Source organism: Lissotriton vulgaris, chromosome 5 (genome assembly GCF_964263255.1).
Source record: "Lissotriton vulgaris chromosome 5, aLisVul1.2, whole genome shotgun sequence".
Classification (NCBI taxonomy): Eukaryota; Metazoa; Chordata; class Amphibia; order Caudata; family Salamandridae; genus Lissotriton; species Lissotriton vulgaris.
The window spans coordinates 1053788760-1053816579 of record NC_141693.1 but is presented as its reverse complement, the minus strand read 5'-3'; the positions used below and the strand labels follow the sequence as shown (position 1 = coordinate 1053816579).

General features: G+C 44.8%; 1 protein-coding gene across 2 annotated transcripts in view; it reads right to left on the bottom strand.

Annotated features, from left to right (window-relative positions):
- The window catches only part of WBP1L (WW domain binding protein 1 like), a 187213-nt gene that overhangs the window by 141959 nt on the left and 17434 nt on the right, over nucleotides 1-27820 (bottom strand). Inside the window, exon 1 of one of the 2 annotated variants that reach the window (XM_086922703.1) lies at nucleotides 12163-12395. The exons of the other annotated variant lie outside the window; for it this stretch is intronic. Coding sequence (XP_086778829.1) covers nucleotides 12163-12189 — 27 coding nt within the window. The 5' untranslated portion in view covers nucleotides 12190-12395. Of the gene's footprint in view, nucleotides 1-12162; nucleotides 12396-27820 lie in introns of those variants that run through there. 2 annotated transcript variants of the gene reach the window in all.

The window sequence follows — 27820 nt, the reverse complement described above, 5'->3', positions numbered from 1 at the left end:
ATTTGAAGACACCTCTGAGTAAGACTGAAAGGGTGTGGGCCTAAAGTCTTAATTATGGAGTCACTTGAAGTAACTTATTATTTTTGAGAGGTAATGTAATGATATGGAGTTTTGGAAGTTTCCTTTTAATGGACTTATGGACATGTCTGCACTTAGTACAGTCTGATCAGCTAAAACGAATATGTATTCTTTGAAAGTACTTGCTATTAATCATATACACTAAATCATTGTGTAGCAGTGTCCAATGCAAGATAAAAGGATTATGCAATAAGCAGACCAGAGACTGAAGAGAAGAATCAGGTATTTTACAAACAGCCAGAGCATACCAACCATCAGTTCTAGAGCATGCAGGCTCTTCACTCTATATTCTGGAACAACATGATTGCAAGGTTCCACTGTTTTAGTCTCTTCTCTGCTTGATACTTCCTTCCTGAGGCGGAAAGCCAGGAAGTGAAGAGAACGTTTTTAAAACTTTGTAATTGTGGAACTTTGATTTATTCGGAACTTTGCTTTATTTTAAACCTGCACTTTACCTCACTCACTGCACTCGCTGAAGAGCTGGTGTGTCTACCTCATTGCTGGCCCCCCCGCAGCCGATTTAGGTGCTGCCACGGGTATTGACTTCATAATAGCCGCCATCTTGGGGGAATTCGACGGGTAGCGGTGCAGCAACCTGTTCCCTCCCACCCTCATCCGCTGTAACCACATGGCTGCTGGGCGTTTTCCCCCCTGTGCTGGAAAATGCCATTTTAGTGGCACCATGACGAGCTCAGCTCGTCATCAGCACACGACACCTTTGGGTGATGACGAGCTGAGCTCGTCATCAGCATCGAAAGGGTTAAATGGCCATGTCCATCCGGCCGCGCAGCGGGCGCGCCGAAGGCGCTCCAAATGCAAGCCTGTCTGCGCCCGTCCGAGACCTTTCCGCGGCCAGGGCCAGAGATGCTGCAGGTTTTGGCCCCTTAGACACCATTTCGTATAACAAGCAGAAACTGCTTTCCCTCAGACCAAAGGAGTGCCCCTACCTTCTCTCCATTCCCCCTGATCTACCTGCCAAGTCTTACCCTTGCAAAGCATGTGGCCCTAGACCGAAGCGAAGCACCCCAGCGCATCAATGCCCACTTTTAAAGTTCCCTTCCTTGCCACAGATTAACCAAAAGACCCTAACCCTTCAGGCGGGACTTATTAACTGTCGTTCCCTTGTGAAACACCCCTTGGACATCTTTCAGACCCTTAATGATAACAAAATGGGACCTACTCTTTTTAACGGAAACTTGGTTAGGAGACGAAACCAACCCAGCACTGTTTAGCCATTCCAACAGGCTATAATATCCTATGCGCCAACCGGCAAAGTGACAAACACGGTGGAGGAGTCACCATCATTTATAAATCTCATTGGACAATTTCGTCCTTCCCCTATGATCAAATTGAATCCATTGAAGCACTGCCCTTTTGTATAAAACTAACTCCCAATATCTCGTGCTCTGGCCTGCTGGTATATCGGCCACCTAAATCCAGTACGTCATACCTACCCCGCCTCCTAGACTTCGTGCTTCAAGCCAGTTCCCGCTATGCAAATTTCACCCTGCTCGGAGATTTTAATCTCCACGTGGAGGATACATCTGATTTGTCTAGCAATAACTTCATATCGACCCTGACTGATTGTGGATTAAATCAGCTGATCAACCTCCCCACACATAAGGCTGGATACACGTTGGACCTTATTTGCTCCAACCTTTCAGATATTACAATCAGTGAGCCTAGCTCGGTGATCTGGTCTGATCATTATTTTATTCCTTTTTCGGTCATCATGCATCAACTAGATGGACCAAGGATACTGGCCAAGGAGGTTGGTAGAAACTGGAACAAGATCTCCCCGGATTGTGTAATTGACCACCTGCCCTCTGCTGCCCCCCCAGGAGCCTTAGACTTGAACACACGATTGGCCAATCTTAACTAAACAAATATGTATGTATGCATGCATAAATTAAACCCAAAACTGAAATGTAGTGTTTGCACAATTTTAATTTATAAAAATGAGCAAAAGGTACCTCAATCAATCAATTTCTTTGTTGGTATCAATCGCAGATCTATGTTTGCATATTCTTTGTCTCAGTTTGGGGTTGAAGTTCAGTTTGGGGTTTAATTTTTATGCCACTTAGCGGGGTATTATGGATGAGTAACAGCAGATACGGTGAAAGGGGTAGTACAGTGAGATTTGAATGTGAGTAAAGGGTGTCAGAGTATGTGACTATCTCCAGGGAATTTCTTCTCTGCTTATTGGTCCTCTGCTCTTAAAACAATGCTGAAGTAGTGTCATCTTACTCTCTAGGCCGAATTGGGCACACGAACTAAGGAATGATTGTTAAAGACTTTTCCATGTGTTCCACTTCAATGATGGTTCCCTCAAGGGATGTTTAAAAGAATGGGAGAGGAGCAACATTCAGCACGCTCATTTGTTCTTTGGCTTAGGTCGCAATATATGGCAAAGTAAAATGTAGTCACACACACAGTTTGTTCTTTTTTTTTATCACTGCCAACACGTGTGGTTTTCCTCAACTGCCTTCATGTGGTGCTTGCTCCGTTTAGACAAGAAAGGACTCTGAAGCGCAGAATCAATGAGACGACTACACCTTGCAGACTTGGGACAAAATGTGGTGAACGCCGGACAGTAGGTGGCATACTACACAAAGTTTTCCCAAGACTCCTCATAAATCCTCCTAGCTCTGGGCTCCTCCAGAATCCCACAGGGACAAGGGTGCAGCTGGCAACCAGGAAGGCTGACTTAAGGAAGGTGAGCAGTTCTACTAGAGTGAGATCTAAATTCTGATTCTTGGACGGCCAATTCTCCTCATTTTGCTGCGAGCAAGGTGTGTCGCCAGTGGTGAGTTTTTGTGCTCAGCACGCACCACTCGCAACAGTTCTTGGCTGCTTGTGTGCTGCATCACATCAATCACACTCACATCAGTTCGTAGCCACTTATGTGTCAATTCTCAAGCTCAGCGTACACCATCAGCGAGCAAGGAAAGCCTACAGCAGTGAATTATTGTGCTCAGTACGCACCCCTTGTACACACATGAGTTTATAGCTACTTATGTGACGAATTCTAATGCTCACTGTGCACCCTCAGCAAGCAAGGAACCCCTACGGCGGTGAATTGTCATGCTCAGCACGCACCCCTCGCACTCACAACAGTGCTGCTGGTATACGTGGCGTCAAACATGCTCCCATCAGTTTGTAGCTGCTTAAGTTTGGCGGTACTAAAGAAAGGGATTCCTAATGTACAGTGGACATCCTAGTCGGAAAGCCACACATCGTTCACGCTAGCGACGAAAGCGGAAAGCGGCAGCAGATGGTCATCCCTCTATCTAGTGGTTACGTGTGCGACTGAGGTTGAAATCACTACATCCCTCTAGCACACAATTTCTTTCCCAAGTCAAAAACTCCAGAAGTCAACTGGGGTCATGTCGGGATAACCACTAAGTCACCACAGTGAATGACGCCAGTAGACAATGAGCTAAGGCTCAGTGTAAGCAACCATCCACTAAAGTACAAAATGAGTACCAGAGTCAGTTTGACATAACAATCCTGGACTCAGTTGAGTAACCAGGGTACCTTCCTGAATACCCTTCAGTCCCTGAGAGTGGCCACACTGTCTTCCTGCTGCATCACGTGTGCTGAGGTGTACCTGGATGGATCCAGTCGTTGTCTCAAGTGTCCAATGCAAGATAAAAGGATTGCACAATAAGCAAATCAGAGAGTGAAGAGAAGCATCAGGGTTATTCCATACACCTCAGCCACAGCATACCAAATCCCAGTTCAGGAGCACGCAGGCTCCTCACTCTACATTCTAGAACTTTGTGACCGCAAGTCTCGCTGCCCTGGTCTCTTATACAATGTTCTGGCATCTTCTACAGAGCAAGTGACATAGGTGACGGTCAGATACCACAAGCAGCCTAGCTTATACTGTGTGAAATACAATTTTAAAATAATGAATTACATATTCAGAGTGCTTTCTGTTAAATGGGACCGCATATTACTATAAATACACATGTCACTATTTTGCACTGCGCCAACCAGGATTCTATTGTTATTGTTATTGTTATTATGGGTTTATATAGCGCCGGGTCACCTACAGGTCTCAGGGCACTTTGACCACAGAACATAACATCCAGGAGAGAGAGAAGGTGGAATGCCTAGGCTGGGCTAAACGATGTTCGGAACAAGCTGGTCTTCAGGGCTTTCCTGAAGCGGAGTAGATTCTCCTCCTTTCGGAGTGTTTCAGACAGGGCATTCCAAAGCTTCGGTAATAAAACCGAAAAAGATCTGCCTCCCATTGTGGCCAGCTTAAAGCGAGGACATACAAGGAGTTTGGCATCAGAGGACCTAAGATTTCTTTCCGGTCTGTATATCTCGATCCGTTCCTTGATGTAGGTCGGGGCCTTCCCGTAAATGGCTTTGTGGGCTATGCAGAGGCTTTTGAAAACAGACCTCTGTCCAATTGGTAACCAGTGTAGGTCTTTTAACAATGGAGAGGCATGGGTTCTCCGCGGGAGATTGAAGATAAGTCTGGCGGCGTCATTTAAGACTACCTGAAGTCTGTTTGTTAATGTTTTTGGCAGGCCTAGGTATAGCGCATTGCCGTAATCGAGTCTTGACACTATAGTGGCCGAGACCACTGTGCGTAACATCGATTGGGAAAGAAGAGGGGCCAGTTTACGCAGCTGTCTTAAAAGACCTGTACAGATGCCCACCACGGTGGAAACCTGGTTGGTCATTGAGAGGCCACTGTCCAGTTTGATACCCAGACTTTTGACCGTGGCTGCCGGCTGTGGGGTTGGGCCCAGCTCCTGGGGCCAGTACAAGTCACTCCAGGAGGTGCACTTGGATGGTATTATCAGCACCTCTGTCTTTTCCGGGTTGATTTTGAGCTGGTTGATGGACATCCAGTGGACCGTGTATCGGAGTATATCTTGCGCATGCAACTGGGCATGTGTTGTATCATCTATGCCCAGCAGCAGCTGCGTGTCGTCAGCATAGTTAAATACTCGACAGCCCATTCCCGCTAGTGTGTTAATCAGGGGCTGTAGATATATATTAAACAGGAGTGGGGATAGTGCTGAGCCCTGGGGGACACCACAGGTCAGACTTCCCACTCCTGATACACTGTCTCCCATCTGGATTCTCTGCGTTCTCCCAGATAAAAATGATTCCAGCCACCGAAGGGCTAGACCCTGGATCCCAAACCCAGCCAGCCTGTTCAGCAGGATGGGATGGCTGACAGTATCGAACGCCGCCGATAGGTCTAACAAAATCAGGGCGCTCGGTCTTTTACTGTCAGCCATCCTTCTGAGCTCATCCAGCACCGAGAGCATGACCAGCTCGGTGCTGTGGTGTGCACGAAAGCCTGCCTGCCTCTCATGGAGTAGATGGTTAGACTCCAGATAGCTTGACAAAGATTTGAGTACATGCTGTTCGAGTACTTTAGACAGGAAGGGCAGCTGAGATATAGGTCGATAGTTTTTTAAAACATTGGGATCTCCCCCCACTTTTTTTAGCAGCGGTCTTACACGAGCTTCCTTGAAGCCAGTTGGGAGCCTGCCAGTACTCAGGGATTTATTAAGTATGGCTAGAATATGGTTCTCTAGGATTGGTCCTGCCAAGCAAAAAATGCTTGGGGGGCATGGGTCTGCTGGGGAGCCATATTTCGTCTTTCTCATCAATGACTCAAGGGTTAGTGGATCCATGGGGGGAAATGATAATAAGCCGCTAACCATTGGCATTAAATCGGTGTGCTGCTCAATTAAACTGCACCCCGTGCTTTTTATTTCACGCCTGATAATGTCAACTTTATCCAGAAAATATTTCTGGAAAGTGTCACAGTCTATGCTGCTTTCTGCATCTTGGGCTCTTTTTGTTAGTTCTTTCAGAATGTTGAATGTTTCCTTTTGAACATTATTCGCCTTATTTATACGAGCCTCGTAGAAAACAGCTTTAGTTGTCTGGATAGATTTTTTGTAACTACGGAACGCCGTTTTGTATTGTTCGCAGGTGGCTGTATTCTTATTCCTCCTCCAGTTTCTCTCTATATTACGCAGGGCCTTCCTTTGGTCCCTCAGAGCAGGTGTAAACCAAGGGGCTGCCTTTTTCCCACTATTCTTTGTCTGGAGTTTCTCAGGGGCTATCTGATCAATGGCCTTTACCAGATAGTCCATCATGTTTTTACAATCCTGGTCTACATCTTGATTGAGCATTATTGGCTGGGCAATTCCTCTAAGTGATGTAGTCAGCGTATCTTGGTCTACGTTTTTCCACTGACGAGTCAGTCTAGTTTTAGGTACTGAACGTGAGGGTATAGTGTCCAAAGAGATGTCACAGTAGATCAGATGGTGGTCTGACCATATACAGGGAGAGATTCCAACTAGTACCACCCTGGGGTATGTAGTCCATATCAAATCCAGGGTGTGGCCTTTAGTATGGGTAGGGGCATTCACAAGCTGCCTGAATCCTAGAGAAGACATGGTTGTCTCTAGGGTGTTGGCTGCAGGCTGTTTCCTATCTTTATCCCAGTGAAAATTAAAGTCTCCTGTAACTATGACGTTTCTATATCTAGAACACATATCAGATACGTAGGTCATAAAGGAGTCATTAAAACCTGGGGTTGCGTTAGGGGGGGCGATAAACTGTGAGAACTATAACACACATATGATCGAACATAATTTTTATCGCCAGCAGGTCGGCTAGATCCGCTGACTCCGCCAATATTTTAGTCACTGCTAGGTGTTTTTTAAAAATTATTGCCACCCCTCCCCCTCGGGTGTTCCCTGTGCGATTATGCCAGTGGATGTCATAATTTTCAGGGACAGCGGCTATAATGTCAGGTAGGGAGTTATCCCCCAACCAGGTCTCAGATAGGGTCAGGATGTCAATATTTTCGCCCTGTAATAGAGTGCAAATCTCGAGGCTGTGACAGCATAACGACCTAGTATTAAGGCTGACAAGCTTTAAAATATGCGAGGGGGCTTGGGACATACCTATCAGCGGTGCCTGAATAGATAGTTCCTCGATGCAAATAAGTGTAGGCAGGTCTAAAGATGTCATGGCCCCATTTAGATGGCGAATTTCCTCGCCAGAGTAAGTAAGCCGTTTGGTGAGGGGCCCTGCCCCTGCGCCCTTCCGTGCGCGGACGGGCGCAGACGGGCAGGACTCTGGCACGACTCCGGCGCAGGTCCGGCGCGTCCGCTGATCGCGTCCGCTGCGCGGAGACATAGCCGACCGTTTTTATGCAGGCAACAACAGCCCAACCAAAGATGGCCGCCACGTAATCCGGGACCCGGGGCTTCACCAGCCCTGCCGAGCACCTTGGGATTGTGGAAAGAGGAGAAAACAATCCTCTGGCTATGGTGCTAATTCCCCAGGTAATTTACAGTCTTTCACAAAAATTCTGTGATGCACATTAGCGAACCCGCATTTCATGATGTAAAAGACTACATTTACCACCAGTTAGTTAAATTTCCATTTAGTTTTTCATTTAATGTGTGCATTACTTTATGTGCAACTGCTGTGAAGGTCTAAAAACAACAAAATACTTTGTTTTTAGTCAGGTCTTTGTCCCTGCCTTCACAGAGCTCAGGATCACAGTTGCCATACTATTGAAAGCACTGCAACGACTTCATGTAAATGAAGACAGCCTGGAAACATGAGAAATAAAGTCACGCTTCCAAGCCATCTTCATTATCTAGTACTTAGCGGGGGCTTGACCCACTTTAAAGACCTCAGATGCAACGCCATTCTTGAGATATATTAGGATTTTGTTTATATACAGTAGTTTTCTACATAGGATAGCAACTCAAGTCACAGTGACTAGCTCCCAAAAGTGATTTTTCATTTTAAGGACAGGTTAACATTAAATTTCTACATGAGCTACTTTCAAATACCGTGCACTCTACATTGTGAGCGACAAGTCCTAAATAGCAGTAACTTGTTAATATTTAAAAGGAAGGTGTTGACATGTCATATGGGTCCTACAGATTAAATTGTATTTTTACACTGCTACAGCCAGGCTGCACTGGTAGGCCTGCAGCCAAGCTTTACACTGCCATTGTAGTGGATGGCACAATAGGTGCTACAGTCCACTAATGACATATAACTTCCAGACTCCGGGTACACTTTATAACACATACTAGGGTTTATAGGCAAGTTAAATATACCAATTAGGAATATGCCAGTTTGACCCTGTTCAAAGGGGAAGAACATGCACTCACCACTGGGGAGCGAAACCAATGAGCACAGTTCCAACACCAGCAAACAAATGTAGGGTCCAGCAAACAAATGTAGGGTTCAGCAAAAAAGGTGAAAAAAACAGGGTGACCACACAGAAAGGCAATTTTTCCAACACATATAAAATGATGGAGGAGGGTGGGGAGGGGGAGGGGATAGCTTCAACATCTAATAGGATAAAGGCCAACTAGCTTTAACATATGATTCTCACGAGAAATAAGTCAGGCATACTGCCTTTGTTGTACCATTTCAAAATAAATTCATCAAACAGGTGGCAACGTTTGTGAATGAAACAATCCGGCATATTGTCTTTATCATTGGAGTGTCATCAGGAAAAACTCAGGTCGTACTATATGGAGCCTCCGCTTTAGCACAAAACAAACATACAGTCAGGAAACTATAAATAAGTAAAAATGACACCTGGCAAAAATGATACCGACCATCCTGAAAACATCCCCAACAAAGATTATCACACTGAAAATAATCTACCTCTAACTGATTGGGTGAAAGACCTGGACTGGTGTTAGAGGACAGACAAAGTGATATATTGTAATAGAGAATGCACCCAAAAATGGGGGGGGGGGTTTGGGGTGGTGGTACCCATGGCTAACAGATCGAGGACTGTCCCTGGAAGGAGGACAACTTGACAACGAATGCTAAATCCACTAGTTGAGATAGAGCAATGTTAATGAGGTGTGCTTTTAATGTTTATCTTACTGTTAAGATTCCGAAAGACCCATCTCTATTATCGTGGACGATGAAAAGTTAATGATTGATGTAGGTCATGTGACCATCCCTGCAACTGCCACCTGCTACTTTTTCAATGGTATATAATGAACATGCTGAATAAAAAATTAAAATACTCTACCCCACTGTTTGTCAGAGATGGGTAACCAGTCAGGCCTACTGCCTTTATTGAAACTTTTCATAATAACATTAGATTTATAACATTTGATAAATTGCATGATTGGCTTGTCCCCAGAACCAATTCAGGCTTACTGTATGGAGCATAGGCTTTCCAAAAAGACATTAACTATATTACAAACACACTTTCCAGAGAGGTGCACGACTTCTGCTCAATCAAGTGGCATGCTGTGGTAGATGAAGCAACAGCTACGCTGCAAAGCTTGACCTAATTGCACCCAAATGAAATCACAGAATTAGTTCTCATACAAGTGGGATAGGATGTTATTCGCGTACAGCAAAGGCTCACAGAGCAGAAGAGGGCAGTAAGTGCACTTCTTTCAAAATCATCTACTTTTGAGTTGATCGATAATACTGAAGTCTGGTAGCTACAGAAAAAAATCTACTGCCTCGGTCTGCATCAGGGAGGTAAACATTGCAGAAGACTGCAAAAATTGAGGCTGGAGAACATTTTAGTGGATATCATTGATGCATTTTTTTCCAGGATGTGTGCAAAGGGGCTCTAGAAATGTTTATCAGTTGGACTGCTCATCCCATTTCGATTCAATGGATCACTGAACCTTGGTCCACATTCAACATTACAAAGAAGTAGCAAGAGGAACCTCTGTAAACAGGTTCAAATTAGTTTTGTACTAAACATACATCAGACTTCTCTCATGACCGGTCACAATATTTGAGAGAAGTCAACTCACAAACAGATGAGAAGAAATTCAGTTCTGAAATAGATTTTTAAAAAGCTAGTATGAAGCAGCCTGCCGTCTTAATCCCCGGGGGAAAAAAGTAGGGAATTCTATAGGATGTGTCTTTACAGGACGAGAATGGGACAACAGCTTTGATCTATCACAGTGATTTCACTCCGTAAATAAATGTTCAGTAGTAAGGGAAGCCTTGGCAAAACTAACTATATTGGTATTACACACCGGTCAGATTATACTGGTGGGTGTCATTTCACACTGGTGTAGAATGAGCTGTTGAGAAGGGGCACATTAACAAATTTCATTGAACTGCCCAGAGCACCTATTTCGATACTACACAAAATGCTCCAAACCAAGATCCCCAGGTTTCCAGCCCACACGACTGCTTGGCTTTCCAAATAAGTAGATCCGTCTCCTGAACTCCCTTAGGGAGATCTACTGTTAGACAAACTGTAACTGAACTGTGGGATAAAGCTGCAACCCTGGACCAGAAGGACTTGATTTACCACCTTCGGAACCTCTAGGAATGGGAAAAACTGATTATGCGACTAGAACGAAGATGGAAGGACTTTGAAACTCACTGGTCATATTCGGTCCTACCTATCCACCGAATGCAGATAACTTGGGTGACCAAGCTATTTTGGAATTTTGAAGATTATCCCTATAAAGCTAATGCAATTATCCATGTAAATTGATTAGAAGAGTGATGTATTTTTATAAGACAACAGCACTGTTTTTTTATTAGGATTCCTTGCAATACTTCCTAAAAACAACGGATATGTGTGATAGGGGGGGGGCGAGAGCTAAAGGTTTAATGCACCGAAATCATGGGTTTTATTTATGTTTGATTCTATGCATTTTCTCCTTGCCTGTGTTTCCAAACTGACTGGATATTCTGAATTCCTTGAAAACAAAATAAGTTCATCTCAAAATCCAAGCTGTAACTCTTAACATTATAGGGGGAAGAATGCAAGCTAACATTTTATTAGTTCTTTTCAGGCTACACAACTTTTAAAAAAAACTTTACCAAAAATAACCAAATAAAAAAGTGGATTAAGGCTTTAGGATCATGAAAGTGTGATGGAGGAATGGCATGCCTGATGAGCCTTCAGAACTACAAATACTGTCTGGCTTTCTTTCTATTGTCAATGTGTGGTCTCCTGCCTGCAGTTAACAATTTAACGGGAGTGGGACAATATTATGTAACAAAAAAAGGGCAGAAATATAAAGTCCACTCCAAAACTGCACCTTTGTGGTGGCCTATTTACAAAGGCTGGGTGGCTGAAACAGCAGCTGCGAGGTGGGCGTTTGCATTTAATTTTTAAAGACGGTTTAAGTTTTGCTAAATTATTTTTTTTTGCGCTGTTTAATTTTCTCTACGCTCATGACAATATTATCTGTACTCTGTGTGGGATCGTTTTCATCATATTGCAAGATGCTTTTCAATCTAATCAACCAGTTCAATGTGGAACATGTTAATGTAAGCAGGCATTTTTCCTACATTTTTACTTTGCAAATTCATACAGATATTTTTTCCTTTGCAATGTTATATTTTGCGACAAAATGTCACAAAAGTCATGATGTACACGGAAACGAGAGAACCCGTAAAAAATTGGTATGTTTATAAGGTATACTTCTCGACATAGTTTTGTAGTAAGCCAGGATTCGAGCAGCGCATGGGCGCATTTTACGGCAAGGGACTGTGGAAGTTTTTGGTTGCACATTCCCGCAAACGTCCGTAACAGGAGCTCAATAACAAACAGTTGGCAAAGTTTCCATTCCCTGTCGGGAGCAGTTGCTGCTACTCTCTATTCTCGGGCGACCTGACTTGTAATTATTAGCTTGCTTGTTTAAATAAGAGACAGCAAACAAGACAATAAGTCACTAATTAATCTTTCTTAATTTGCGAACAGGGGGTCACGTTTAAGTAACATTTTCAGACGAAATAGTTACACGGCCATATTTGGTGAGGGCAAGAACCGTAACCCAAGTCAGTAAACAATTGCGAAGTTTGATTTAAATCGCAGCTCACTGTTCCAACTCCGAGACGGACATTCACAGTGAGGAGAACGTGCGTATACTTCCAGCCGTAAAACGGAATTGTCAACGTTTTGGACAAAAACACGAACACATAAAATGTGGACTAAACGGACACGATGTACTCTGTTGTCAGTCTTTAAGAAAAGCTTCAAGTCTGGTAGAAAATAAGCCAATAACTCAAACGGACCCCCCTGCAATTCCACCCAAGGTAAGAGGAAATTACCTGTCTCAAGCCCAGTAAGAACGGCATCCTGCATTCTCACGCCACGCGATACACGCTCTAAAAATTAAATAAAGTCCTTCCAACAATATCTCCACCCATCTGGTCTGGACTAGCTGTCCGCGGTGCAATTTAATCCAAGCCCCTGAGCCTTGGCAGAGAACGTTCAGTAAACAAGGTTAGAGTCACCGCGTGCATCTCCCTGCTAGCTCTGTGCCCAGCGCCCTTGTCGCCTCCCTCCCCCCTACCCACCCACGCCCAATCTCACCCACAGTAACATGCTCTGCTCGCCGAGGGGGAAATTACATCACCCAGCACGGCAGGTTCCAAGCAGGCAGCTGCTGATTAATAACTAGAAGGAGCTGCTGAGCATGGCCCTTAACAACTCGAGGCCGAGCACGGACCTGTAAACATTATTCTGGTCGCTGCTTGTATGGAAGTTGGCACCCTTACAGCCGTTGGAGGGGTAAACTCCAGCCCAGAAATTGCTACCTCTCCGCTATGTAAACAACATTTGTGTGTGCTCGGGTCCATGCGTAGACAACAGACAAATAAAACACCCCTAATTTCTCGGTTTTCAGGACAATGTCCTGGGGCGCCAAGGAGGGCTGGGATAAGGAAGAATATAAATGAAAATAGGAGAATAGGACCAAATCAGCGGGAGAAGGAACCCAACCGTGCTACATTAAATGGTTTCCACTTCTAGAAGTCACGCGAATAGGTGATGGCAAACTAAAATAAAACAGTGAGGTTCGGGAAAAGGATGCTACCTTTTTAGCCACAAAAAAAATCGACACCACTGTGTTTTTAAAGCTAGGACCACGTTTCGAGTTTTGGTTTGCTGATAACTTTGGTGCCGTTTGCAGAATCTTTTTGAAGAAGGTGGGGCCCACAGGGGCTCCCCTCACAGTTCCCAACTTTGTGTGTTGTGGGTGAACAGGGAGGTTCCCATCTTAGGCTCTGGGGGGGATGGGGTTCCCAGTTCGAATATTGGCTCAGGGAGGGGGACTGCACGCTCCCACCCCCCTTAAAAGGAAATATGGCCCAGGTGATGGATGAACCAGGGTCAGGGTTGGCTCGGATAGGGGAACCGCTTACCCTCCTTCACTCAAGTATAAATATGGCAGGGTAGCCAATGGTGCCTTGGGAGCCCTATAACTCACCAACAAGGAAAATAAAATGTGGTGGGAGTCCCAGGTGGACCCGGGAAACCCACAATATGAATTAAAAGGAACGAAAATAAATAATTAATGAGCGGCAAGAGCTGATCATCTATTTACTGCTTCTAGGGCTTTTTTTACAAGTGCATATTTTCTTACTGATAGTGTCCCTAGAAGAGGCAAGGTGACCCACCAAGCATGTTTGTTAAGGATGTGGGGCTGCAGGATGTAAAGCAGCGCCAGAGCAACATTATTTAAAAAACGCAAACAAAAAAAAAAAAAATCAGTAAGTCTACTGCTCAATAAATGCATGACCCCAGGTGATCTTACCATATTTTTTAAAAGCACTCCGAAATTGAGCTGTATGCGGTTTAGCTGCAGTGTTAAGATATCTAGTGGTTGGTTCTAGGAACTTCGTGCCTTGAAACGGTTATAAGAAATACTCAGATATGTAGAGTTAAAAAAAATATATATCCATACTAATATAATAAAGAGAGAGCCCAAACCTTTGAGGCGGGTAATCTCAGGAACCACAGCACCAATCACAACACCCAATACAGCGTTGGAAAGGGCAGTTGCAGCAGAAGGACATAGGCTATGCAGACGCCCACCATCTACATTTAAAAGGTTAGAGAACCGTGCCAGCAAAGTAGTCCCTTGTGGGTGTGTCTGCGTTGTGCTGTGGGCGTGTGCTGGGGCGTGACAAACGCTGGGGCGTGTGGTACGTTCCGCCCTTCATGCCATGTCTCATATTGTGTGCTAATCCCACCCTGCTCCCTTTAAATACCCATGCACCCCATAATCATAACCCACCCTTACTCCTTAAAATATCCCAACACCCTTAAACACTAACCCATCTTAACCCTATAAATGTACCCTGTACCCCAAAACCCAAACCTAGCCCATAACCCTATAAATAACCCTGTACCTCAAAACCCAAACCTAGCCCTTAACCCAATAACCCTGTACCCCAAAACCCAAACGTAGCCCTGAACCCTAAAAATACCACTGTACTCCTGAACCCTAAAAATACCACTGTACCCCTGAACCCTAAAAATACCACTGTACCCCAAAACCCAAACCTAGCCCTGAACCCTAAAAATACCACTGTACCCCACAACCCAAACCTATCCCTGAACCCTAAAATACCCCTGTACCCCAAAACCCAAACCTAGACCTGAACCCTAAAAATAACCCTGTACCCCCAAACCTAGCCCTGAACCCTAAAAATACCCCTGTACCCAAAACCCAAGCCTACCCCGGAACCCTAAAAATACCCCTATATCCCAAAACCCATACCTATCCCTAAACCCTAAAACTACCCCTGTACCCCCTAACCCAAAACTATATCTGAACCCTTAAAATACCCAAACACCCCAAAACATATACCCCTATACCCATTCTTACCTTATCCAAACAGTACAAATAACATGCTTTTACCATTCATGCATTTACAACGAATTTAGTTGAAAATGTATGCGTGATAAAAGCATATAAAATGTAATGCCATGCGCTTTAATGGCATTGCGGAGACATCGTACTTTCGTAATGAAAGTATGCAGAGTGATGATATGCGGAAAGAAAGTTGCGGAATAATGGGTGTTTACCCGCCCCCGGTAAGTACATTGGTGGCACGGCGGCCCATATCTCCAGCAACATACTCCTATTTTTTCACCACCCATTTGAAAAATGCACAGGTCTCTCTCATTGATGGCCAGCACCGACATACACTTTTAGACACACCTCCCGCCACAAGTTCTAGAATTGCGCACTTTAGAGCTGGGGAGCTACGTTCGAATCTCGGCATCAGCTCAACATCCTGGGATTCCAGGCAAATCGCTTTGTCTCCCCGTGCCTACCACAAATGAAAGTGCTCTTCTGTAATGTAAATTGTGCTCATGCCATGTTGTCGATTTCGCACAATATAATATTGCAAGGAAAAATAAAGTAGGGAAACTCTAGTTCACACACTACTGAACGCGCACTCTTTAGTGCATCAGCAGTGCACTGTGAATCGCAGCGTTTCACAGGCCTGTCACAGATAAGAAATGCTATCTAAACGAAGTCCTACAAAACAATATCCTACTGGCCGGCAGCAATTCATGCCCGGACAACGTTGGGACGGGCTGCTAGTATATATATATATATTTTAGGACAATCACTTTAATTATTAGAATGTATGAATTTATGAAATATACATTTGATTGAAGTTATTGGTGACTTGACAAAAGCAGTGTATTTGCCTTACAAATAACACATTTTTATTGTTATACATAGATGTGCGCGCCCAGTGGGGGGCATGGGCTCATGGGGTTGGCCTCAGGCCAGGCCCTGTATCCAACTCAGAGTTGGGTCATACGTATTTTGTTTTTAGGATTTTCTATAGCGTTGGCCAGACCAGAGGGTATCGGAGGGCTTTACAGCAGGATGTGGAGAAGTCAAAAACAGAGTAAAGAGCAAAATACAAGCAAACATAAGTGTTCTGAGAGTACACATGAGTTGAGCGGCTGATGTGCGACGTTGAGGTATAGGGATCAAGGGATCGAAGGTAGTCATTGAGGTAGAACCGTCATGGTGTATTCTTGTTGACGCGCCAAAGTTTTATCCTGAGAATTTCCCCTAGTTGTGGTGACCCCATGCGATAGGATGGGGAGAAGTGATGAGGTAGGTTGAGGGTGCGTGAAGTCTGGTGACTGTCAGGTTAGAGTTTGTGAGTCACGTAATTGAGTTTGGGACGGCACGGTAGAGGACTTTTAGGCGGCTTTTGAACTTTAGAAAGGAGGGGGTCGTTCAGATGTCCACGGGGATAGCGTTCCAGATTTTTGGAGCATTGCCTGCAAAAGAGCGATCTGCTGGGTTTTTTTGCGTGTTTTCAGGGGGATGAGAAGGAGGGAGTTGGAACTCCTGAGACTTCAAGATTGGCTGGCTTTCTAGAGATTAGAAGCTAGATATTCCGGTTTCCCTGTGTGCTAGGCTTTGTGTGTCAAGCAGGTAGTTCTGAAGCTGGCCAGCTATTCCACTGGGAGCCATTTTAGGCGGTGTGGGCACACGTAAAAGGCAAAACAGAAGGCTGAAGGATAGACACAATGGGCACATTACCCGACTTACGATGTATCACATGGAACGTAAGGGGTCTGAATACAATGACGAGGCGCTACAAGGTTCACGCGTATCTTGTGAGGAGGGGTGTTCAAATAGCCCTGCTACAAGAAACCCATCTTACTAGAACAGAGGGTCAGGCGCTGCAGCGTAGGTGGAGAGGACAGGTCTTCAATACGTCGTACTCGGCCTTCGCCAGGGGAGTGCTAATCTGGATAAGAGCGGGTGTCCCTTTCCAGGCCACGACACACATTCTGGACCCAGAGGGGCGATATGTGGCGGTGAAAGGAAGGCTATACGGTAGGGATATCGTGCTCTGCAGTCTTTATGCCCCAAATGTAGATCAGGCACGATTTCTGGATCGAATTTCGGGGACACTTGCGCATTACTGGGAGGGGATTTTAACTCAGTAACAGACATAGATCTGGATAGGTCCCATCCTCCACTGGTCGACTCTCCAGATTGTAGGTTGGCCAAGAGCAGAACAGACTGGCAGGACAGATGGGGATTGGTTGACACTTGGAGCAGACACCACCCTCAAGATAGGGATTATTCCTTTTTCTCGGCCATACATGAACTTCATGTCAGGATAGACACAATTTGATGCTCTCACTCGGTGGCCCATACGGCAGCACACTCTGAGTATCTAGCAAGAACAATATCTGATCACAACCCACAGTTGCAGTCACTGACATGGATGCGAGCTAGGTCCACGATCCCTACATGGCGGCTTCGCCCAGAAACACTGGAGGACCAAGTTTTTTGTTCAGAAATAGGAGAGGGCATAGAATGTTATTTTGCAGATAATCAGGGGGCGGCCTCTACTAGAACTGTTGAATGGGACACTTTTAAAGTGGTAATTAGGGGGTTATGTATCAGTAAGTACGCAGAAACTAGGAAGGTAGTGCTCAATGAGGTGGCAAAAGCAGATTACAAACTGAAATCCAAAAAAAAAAAGCAACGGCCAGAACAGACATTGCAAGCAGAACTTCTGGAGGCTAAGGAAATGGTAGCGGTCGAAGTTGAGCGGTTGCGATGCTTTGATCACAAGGGTTACACAGCAAGGGTTCATGCAGAAGGGGATAAGGTAGGAACGTTACTAGCAAGGCTGGTGAACCCTATACAGAGGGGAGGTCCAATAATGAGGATAGAAACAGACGCAGGACACATGGTCTACTCTCAAGAGGAGGTGCTTTCCCGATTTCTAAACTATTATGAGTCTCTGTATAAGAGCAACCTAGGAGTTGAGGGAGTGGACATACAAGAGTATCTGGCAGAGGTCCCTGTCCCGCAACTGGATGAGGAACAAGCAAAACTCCTGGGGCAAGGAATTACATTGGCTGAGATCCGGAGTGCCATAAAAACACATGGCCCGGAACAAAACGCGAAGTGTGGACGGATTGCCCATAGAATTTTATGCCCAATACATAGACATTTTGGCGCCCGCTTGCTAGAGGTCTTTACAGAAGCCAGGGAATTAGGCCAATTACCTAGGTCAATGCGAGAGGCGCTGGTTATCCCCCTATTAAAACCGGGACGAGAGGACGCAGATGTGACCTCTTACAGGCCATTGTCCATGCTGAAGGTAGACTAAGATTCTGAGCAGGATACTGGCGATCCGACTGCTGCCGCATATGACCACGTTGGTCCATGCGAACCAAGCGGTATTCATCCCCACTAGGAATACTGCTTCGAACATACAAAAGGTTGTTGCGAGTTCTAGGTGAGGACCACCATGATCTGCAGTTCCCCGTGGTCCTTTCTGTGGACATAGAAAAAGCTTTTGACAGCCTGGACTTGGCGTTTCTCAACAGGGTACTGGATCGGTTTGGGTTGGGCGCACAATTTGGAACTTGGACGAGAGTATTGTATTCCTCGGCGAGGGCCACAGTGTGATTGGGGGACGTGATATCCACCCAATATCCAGTCCTGAGGGGGACTCTGCAGGGGTGCTCGTTATCTCCTTTGCTATTTGCTCTAGCAATAGAGCCCCTCGCGATTAGAGCACGATCAGGGCGCATCTATCGGGTTTTGAGGTTCAAGAGCACACCACAGTACATATCATTGTACGCGGATGACTTGCTCTTTTTCCTGGAGAACACAGGAGAAGCATTGCAGGGAGCAATTTCTTTACTCTCGCGGTATGGAGAACTTTCCGGCCTCAAGGTGAACTGGCGTAAGACGTGCCTTTTTCCGGTCCGCCCAGGCATGGAGCCACCGACGTTAGCTAGGGAGATAACGTGGGAGCCGAAATAACACGGATTTGCTGGAAGGGAACGTGGGGCGCTGTATAAGAGCGCTGAAGGGGTGTATGGCGTTCTGGTCAACGCTCCCCCTCTCAGTGATGGGAAGGGTGGCCTTACTTAAAATGATAACCATTAACAAAATGGGGTAGCCCAAGAAAGTCATAGACCTGGGTATAATAAGATATTGAAAAACAGTGGTCTTTGACCCTTTCTTTCAATAAACTGAATGAATCAGTACATGATCAATATTTCCACATTATTAGGGGTATGTCTCTCAGATCAACCCTAATTAATAAATGTACCAAATTCACACAAGAACAAAGTGCAACAGCAATAATTACAAAATCAGTGACAATTTTAATTCATTGTATTTTCAAACAACTATCTCTTAATTAGAAGCTTTTGAGGTTGCCCAAAGAGAGCGTGCAAGGAATAGGAAAAGTATCAGGTGATTAGAAGGGAAAGTTCAGACAGGGACATAAAATTATTCACAAATTTGTTTATACACAGGATCGTTTACACAGTTCACCGTCCTACAATAACCTGGCCTCGAGTATACGTTTTATACACATTTTTCAATAAAGGGAGAACATAACTTCCAAAAATTATTTGCACAAGAAAAAGTGTCACAGAATCCAGGTTTAAAAGAAGGAGCGTTGACGTTGCGACTCGTCTTAGGGCCTATAGGCGAGTTGGACCTGGGCCATGCGAGTCTTCATCAGGACTAGCGCAATGGGCAACCAAGGAGTAGTGTTGGCCCCTACAATGGGGGAAGGAGAAGGACCAAGTGGCGTCTCTTCACTCGATGTCCCAAAGTTAACATTAACTCCTTATCCACAGTGTGTAGATTGAATCATTGTTTCTCATATTAAAGCAGGCTTCAGTCTCTGCGTTTTCAAATCTCAAATATATATAAAGTGACCCTTCAGCTTGTCACTTGATCTGCCATTCAAGCTAATAAGCGTGATTTGAATCACGGGGCATTCGTTTACTCAATAGTATATACCAAGATACTACTTGGTGTAGTTCGTTACACGATGCGGGATCAATTTCTTCCGTCTCCAAGGAATGGCATACAGCCTGTATCTTGGTATATACTGTAGTTAGGGTTGATCTGAGAGACATACCCCTTAATAAATGTGGAAATATTGATCATGTACTGATTACTTAAAATGATAGCCTTACCTAGACTACTTTACTATTTTCGTACCTTGCCGATTTGGGTACCACCGCGTATGTTTAAAGAACTAAGGTCTTTGACTATATGCTTTCTGTGGGGCAATGGCCGGAGGAGAGTGGCGTTGGCTACTTTGATGAGACCTAAAACAGACGGTGGAATGGCCGTACCTGATTTTGAGCTTTACTACCTAGCAGCGCAGCTGCAGGTTTTAACGCAAGGTATGGCAGCGGAATTTCGGGGCCCGGACGCTATACGAGGAAAGGGGATACAACGACATGTCCTCTCTTCTATAATCTTACAGCAAAAACTTGGTTTGCGAGACCTAACGATGGAAGAAAGAACACTGAGGCTCTGTTGGAATAGGAGTCAGCGTAGAGCAGGGTTTACCCACCCATATGCACCGGAGATTCCACTAGGTATGCCGACAGCCCTACCGCATGGTGGGGACTGGACCCCCCCCCCCCTCCTGGAATGGGAACAACTAGGGCTTCAAATGGTAGGGGACTTGTACATGGACGGGGGATTGATGCCCTTTCAGGCAATACAAGACCGGTACGGTCTCCCCGATGGTGGCTTTCTGATTCACGCGGCAGTAACGGTCGCCATTCAGAAGCATTGGAAAAGTGGGCTGATGGAGCCAGAGACCGGAATGGCCTGCCAATACGTCATAATGGCCGCGGGCACTATTAAGGCAATCACATGCCTTCACTCACGGATGTTGCGAGAAGGGCTGCGATCGTTGGAAGGCCTGAAATTAAAATGGGAGGTGAGCATAGGTCGTACCATACCAGATGCAACATGGGCCCACATTCTCAAGAGAGCATGGAAAGGAAGCAGGAATGCATGGTTCCAACAGGTACAATTCTTTATACTACACCAAGCCTACCTGACCACAGGGAAGATTAGGAAATATTTCCAGGTCCAAGACGCAGCGTGTCCTAGATGTTCGGAGCGAGATGTGGAACTGGAACATATGCTGTGGAACTGCCCGAATATGGGGCAATACTGGACAGAAGTGGGGGAACTCCTGACTTATCACCGACAGACAATTAGAATACGATATGGCCACTTGCTTGTTGCACTGTTTTCCGGATACGGCTAAAACCAAAATAACTAGCAAGTTTATCGATCTGGGATTATTGTTAGCTAAACAAGAGATAACTTGGCACTGGAAATCAAGGGAGGGACCATCAAGTAAGCGATGGAGAACAGAGCTCAGTAAGTGGGCTAGCAGCGAGAGTGTCGTTAGGTTTCAGCAAGCTAAACGAGGAACTAATGAAAATGATCTCGAGATGGCAAGAGCGTGGGAAGCATTGGTCCAAGCTTTGCGGGACTCGCAAACGGAAGAAGTGGATTCATGAAGAATATTCGTGCATGTGATAGTCAATCGGTAACTAATGTTGTGACTAACTGTCTATATAGCTGGTATTGTGATGTACTATGTTACTCTGAAATGTGCCCACACCGATGAGAGAAGGGGTGGGGGGGGGGGAAATCTAAGGGGTGAGTTGGGAGTAAAATACTGAGACATTTGATGGTTATGGATGATGTGAAGAACAATTCAGATTGTATGACGATACAAAACTAATAAAATATGTTTTCAAAAAAATGCCTTCCGATCAAAAGCAACAGTTGCAGATGGTAGAGGATAGTTCATCTAGTGGATCTCTGGTTTGCTTTGGTACAGCTTCAGGAAATTAAAAGGCAACCATAGAAGGCGACCAAATCGAATTATTGATCATATGAAGAATACATTAAATAATGACAAATAATTCTTGTGTCAGGGAAGGATAGAAGAGTATGATGAAGAATCTAAACGGGTGAAACAAACCAAATATTTACAATCCAATACTTAAATTCCCCCGGATCAGATCTAAACCAGGGGCTTTCCCCAACTGTGTGGTTACAATTGCATCCAGAGTTTCATCTATAGTAAAGAATATATGTATTCCGGTAGCGGTAACGGAAATGTATTTGGAGGGGAATAAGCACCAGGTAGAGGAACAAATAAAGTTATAAATGGATCCTTGGGGGAGTAAAGCTCCACCTCAGTATTGGTGGCTGAAACATTAAGCGCATGTGGCATATTAAAATTGAAACTTGCTAAATCAAGCAGTAAAAGTGAACACTAATTCACCTGAAGACAAATCACATCTTATTCGAAAAGGAATAATGAGTTCTGCAGCCTTTTGTGGATGTAAATACCTTACTGACTTAATTTTGGGTGCAATTCAGGATAATCTGCCGACTACTTATTTGAATTGAATGCTTGCCAAGAAGACAGAAAATGTACTTTTACTTCCCATTAAGGGTTAATGCTTGTGTTTACCCGATGTTGTAAAATCCTGGCACTTGCATATAGAGCAGCCTTATGAGAAGCATTATGTACAAGAGGCAAAGCCCATGTTTGCTATCGCTGTGAATCATAAACAGGCATTTTGAAACATGTTCAACATGAAAACGTACAGTTATTTTAGGTCATGTCAAGGGTGATGGCCTCTTGCTGCTCTATCTTGGCTCTACAGTCAGCACTGCAACTCGATGAGGTCACAAGATCGCAAAAACAAACTCAACGTGTATTCAAAATCGTTTGTGTATGATGGAGAAGGAAGAGTTTCTACAAAGGTGTGAACACTGCAAGCACAAGGGAGGTGCAATGTCAAGAACAGCCAGAAGACACACTACTTACTAAACTTCGAGGTCGTATACTTCTCAAAATGAAAGCGAAATCCTTTTTTTTTTAATTTTTATTTTTCAACACAAAGGAGAAACAGAATAAACTATCATCATAATCAAAACATAAACATCTGAGTTGTAGTTACAATACTAAATAATTACTTTAAAGATATAAAAGCATGAGTGAATCGAATAAATTTAATATATCATTACTTAGAGTTTAAAATAATGTTCCCCATATTGTATTAAATGTATGTATAGAGCGAGCTCCCTTTGATTTCGCTAGCGCATGTTCCATATCATATTTGTCTGACTAATGTCCACCAATACATTACCGTAGGAGATTTTGGTGAGATCCAGACCTGGGCTATTGTCAATCTTGGAGAGACCAGCAAGAAGGTTAATAGATCTTCAATATTAGATCCAGAGTTACTTCTTCCAATCATTATTTCCATAGTTGTTAAAGGTACTTCAATCCCCAACTTTTGAGATCAAATTTGGGCAGTCGTCTGCCAGAATATAGAGAGTTCTGGGCATGTGACGAACATGTGTTTTATGTCTGCCACATATAGATCACATCTTGGACATTTTGTTCGGTCGCTAGCCTGATTGTTAGGTGACCGTTTTGCAATCCGATCCGGCGTATAATATACTAGCCCCCCGCCCCAGCGTTGCCTGGGGCAGAAGGGGGCTGGGGGCAGCATTTCAGGCTTGCGTGCAATCCCGCCCCGGCCTGCCATGACATTGTCTGTGTCCCGGACAATGTCGTGGCGGGCGGGGGCCGGGCGGGAGTGCACGCAAGTCTGAAATGCTGCCCACAGAGCCTGAGTCTTACCTCAGCCGTATTTGTTCAGGGCCAACCTCCCGCACTGGCTCCCTCCCGCCCCGACATTTCCCGTGTCCCAGAGCCTTACCTGAGCCGCCGCTCCTCCCCGCGCTCCTCACTTCACCGCCGCTCCTCCTCGCCATGACGCACCTGAGCTGCCGCTCCTCCCCGCGCTCCTCACTTCACCGCCGCTCCTTCTCGTCATCACGTACGTTGCGGCCAGCGCTACGTCGCAGCCGGCGCTACTTTCAGGGCACTGCTTTTTTTTAAGTTATATTTTTAAATTTACGTTTGTTTTCTATTTTCTATAGCCTATGTCCATCTGCACACCTTGAGGATTACAACAATGTATTGGGTGTGTGGATTGGCACTGTGGTTCCAGAGTTTACCTTGCCAAAAGGTTTGTGTTCTCTCTTTATAATAGTAGTATAGATTAAACAGAATTGTGCGATACTGTTGCATTCGCAGATTGGAAGAATGTACTGATTTAACCATTGTGCTAAGAGCGTGTGATATATTGTTAGCCAAGACTGGTGTTCCCATGACTCTACTCCAGCGATCAGCTATTCTCAGACAATCATCCAATCTGTGAGTGTAAATACTTGTATACGCTCTGCTGATCAAAGATTTCTCTTAGTGGCATGTAAACCGTTCCATATCGGAATCTGATATGTTTAGCAGATTTAAGTGCTTTATAAAATAGTTGTGAATCTGCAGATATTTAAAATGCATATTATCAGGTAATTAATAGAGTATCTGCATTTTCCCAAAAGAAATGAAGCCTTTATAATCTTAGAGATCGCTTAAGCATACTACCCCATAACTGACCCAGAGGATCATGAAATATCTCCGGCAGGCCTGGATTATACCAAAGGGGAAATATATTGTATAAAAGTGACACATCGTACTTAAGTGAGATAACGCGCCATATGAATATACTATCTCGAGCAGTCTTGAATTTGACCCTTTTGTAGTAGTTTGGATCATTAGTTCTAAACAGAAACCCCAGTATAAATTTATAAAAGAAAGTACCACTCTCAGGATTGATAAAGCTGCGAAGACGGCCAAAGAATGCTGACCAGAAATACATTTTAAAATCAGGAAAATCAAGACGCCTTGATTACAGGGAAGTTTTAGCAAATCTATAGCTTTTCGTGCTTTCTTGTAGCCCCATATGAAGCTACTTAAAATCCCCTCAAGCCGATTTAAGAAGGAAGTATTCACCCGCAATGGGATAGACCTAAACAGATAGAGAAACTTAGGCAAAAACCTTCGTTTATATAATATTTATTCACCCAATAATACCTTTAGGTAGCTTGTGCCAATTCTTAAGTGACTTGGCTGTCTCTTTCTACATGGTATCATAGTTTAAAGGAACTATCCAATCTATCTGTGCTACCACCTTAACTCCCAGATACGTAACAGCCGAACAGACCCCCTGCATTGGGATCGTAGATTTAGGATAAAGGAGGACTTGGGTTTTGTTGATGTTTACTTTGTACCCTGAGATCGCCCCAAAGTTACATGCTCTTTTGTTATTGCTTGCAGTGCACCCCCCGGATCCGTTGAGAACACTGCAATGACATCAGCGTATGTGATGACTTTGAGAGAATTTTCCCCTAATGTAAAGGGGCAAATTAGCTGGTGGTTTTGCAAAGCCGAGACAAATGGCTCTATATAGAGATTAAATAAGAGTGGTGATAAGGTGTACCCTTGACGTGTACCTCGAAGAATCGGAAAGATGGTGGGCTGTACCTCGAAGAATCAGAAAGATGGTGGGCTGCAATCCGGCATACATTATTTTAGCACACGGTTTGTCATATAAGGTTTGTATCGCAAGGCGCTATCCAGTGCCTTGAGAACCCTCGGGGGCGAGTAGCGTGCTTTACAAACCATTGATTGATTGATATCTTAAATTGCCCATAAATACCAAAGGCTGTTAATGTAGTGCACAAAAAGTCCCACCCCACTTAGTCAAACGCTTTTTCAGCATCTAACAGAATCATACCGAGTGGGGTTGACCCTACATTTGCCACATCGAAAGCAGTAACAGCCATATTTACATGTGCGGTGGTGTCCCTCCCTTGGATGAAGCCATGTTGGTGAGGCAACACCAGGTAATATTGGAGCTTTCGCGAAAGCAAAATCCTATCCGATTTCAGACTAGGGTGTTCTGCATTTTGAGAAATCCAAGGCAAAAGTCAACAAAATAAAAGACACTCCACAACTTTCGAAGAATTTTTTTGTCTGACGTCCTGGCAAGTGAAACCATACATGGTATCGGTTCCAATGATAGGTCATAAACGGTGCAAAAGCCCGATCATAAAGACCTTCAAATTATGGTGTGGCTGTTTTTAAAGGAGCAATAAAAAAGGTACTATATTTTATAAATAATGGAGTGAAAAGTGGTATGCATACAGTTGTGTCGGAAATGGACTCCAAACTAATCTAACAGCAACTAGTGAATACAGCCTTCTACTAATCACGCTGCACGTTCGTTCACAGAGAACACAGTCCCTATTATAGAAGGGGAAGATTGTAGGAAGTTTTTTCTCCTGCCCATTCATCCTAGGGTACTAGGTGGATACTCTTCACACTGGACTGATAACTGGCAGAATCATAACTAGAGGGTGGGGCTTCCCATGGCACGAGCTGCTGTGATCCAGAGGCGCAAGTTGCAAGGGATTTGCAGCTAAGTGGCAATGACTAGCCCAGGGTGTTCTGGTAGTACTGAACCAACCAAGATTGTAGCTGCAAATGAAGGTGAAGTGCTGCACTAACCTAGTGCGGACCTCCGGTGGTAGGAGAACCACACTTACAAACTTTAGCTGGCCTGCCTGCTGCCCGCCCACAATCAGTTGAGCATCCGTGGACCCCTCTCCTTTCCGCTGATCCTTGCTGCTTCTGGCAGCACCATTTAAACGAGAACGAAGCAGCGAAGCGACAGGGGAGACGTGTTTGGCGAGCAGAGAGCCCTGCTTTTGGCCTAACGGTCTACCGACATCTCAGCCAGCTCTCACGTTTCTAGGCCCTCCAGGTGCCATTAGATGTCAGCATAAGTAAGAGGCAGTGGGAGCTGCTGAAGCGGACGTGCAAGAATACAGTGCAGCTTGCGACCATGTGCCTCCCTGTAAGTTTAGTCTGCCTGCCTAGTTTGCTGTGCTGCTGCTTTTTTGTCACCATTTTAAGGGGGTTCAAAGGTCGTCCCAAGGAGAGTGGAGAAAGGAGAAGCTACAAGTAAGTCACAAGCAAGCAATAAATAAGCATTCTGGGAACAATAAAGGGACAATCAGATTCCTGCCCTGGGACAGCAAGAGGGCAGTAAGCCAACCAGAGGGCAGTAAGCCAGCAAGTGGGCAGGCATTAGGGCAGCAGCTTTCTCAGCTTCGGTAGTGGGCAGTAGGTCGATTCTGCATGCATCTTGTGGAGGGGCCTGCACGCCCGATGCTTGCCTACGTGCCCCTACAGTTATACCTGCATTCCTCTGCCTTCATCCTCAGCAGTGTAATTTGACATCAGTCTATGACTTAGCCAATTGGCCTTCTGTTAGCCGTACATTCAACCCCCTACTTATTAAGTTTGTCACTGCGCACTTACCCTTGTGGAGAAGATGTTGACATAGCCCCACTGGCGTATCGATTGTGCTCAACCATCTTGGCAAGAGGTGCATGAGAAATAAGAAGCAGCAGCACCGGTGGTCTGGAGACCTTTGCGGGAGCCCGGTTGGATCAAAGTGCAGGGCATAGGATCTGTTGTTCAATCTGCCAGGCCAGATCCTACTCTAGCATTCACCTGCCCATTTACTACAAAGACCCCTAGCTGTGCCCTCATGCCCCTGCACACTCACTAATCCAGCAAGTGAGGCGGTATGGCTGGGATTATTCAGACAACCTATCCAAACCTGATCCTGAATCTAAGGAAAGTAAACAGCGGTGCACCACTTCCACTGTCTCAATTATATCCACAATTTTCCAGAGGTAGTTGACATTTATCCTTTTATTGTTGTATCATCATGTATCAAGTAAATCAGCCAATGCATTTTGTCCACATACACGTGGACTTCTTCAGCTGTGAAATCCTTATGTTTTGACCATAGCGCAAACTTATTGGATATGGTGAGATGGAAGCATACATTGCGTAAAAAGACACTGGTGAATGAATTAACAGGTGAACGGTCACCCCCACTTTTGTCCTCAGATCAAATCACCTCCACTGGTCCCAGAATAGGGACAATGGCAGACTAGCACGAAGGCCATTGCCGGGTCTCTATCTTAGGTGCACTCAAACAAGATTTCTATATGGCAATCAAAATAGTTCCAAAGGAACAAAAAGGTATTCGATACGGCATCCACGAATACTTGCCCGAATAACTCAGGGTGTTCCATCAGCAGTCTACCTAGTTTGCCCCAAGCAACTGCAAAAAAAAAAAAACAAGTAAAAAAGCTGCCTGTGCAGGCCGGCTTATCAATTACAG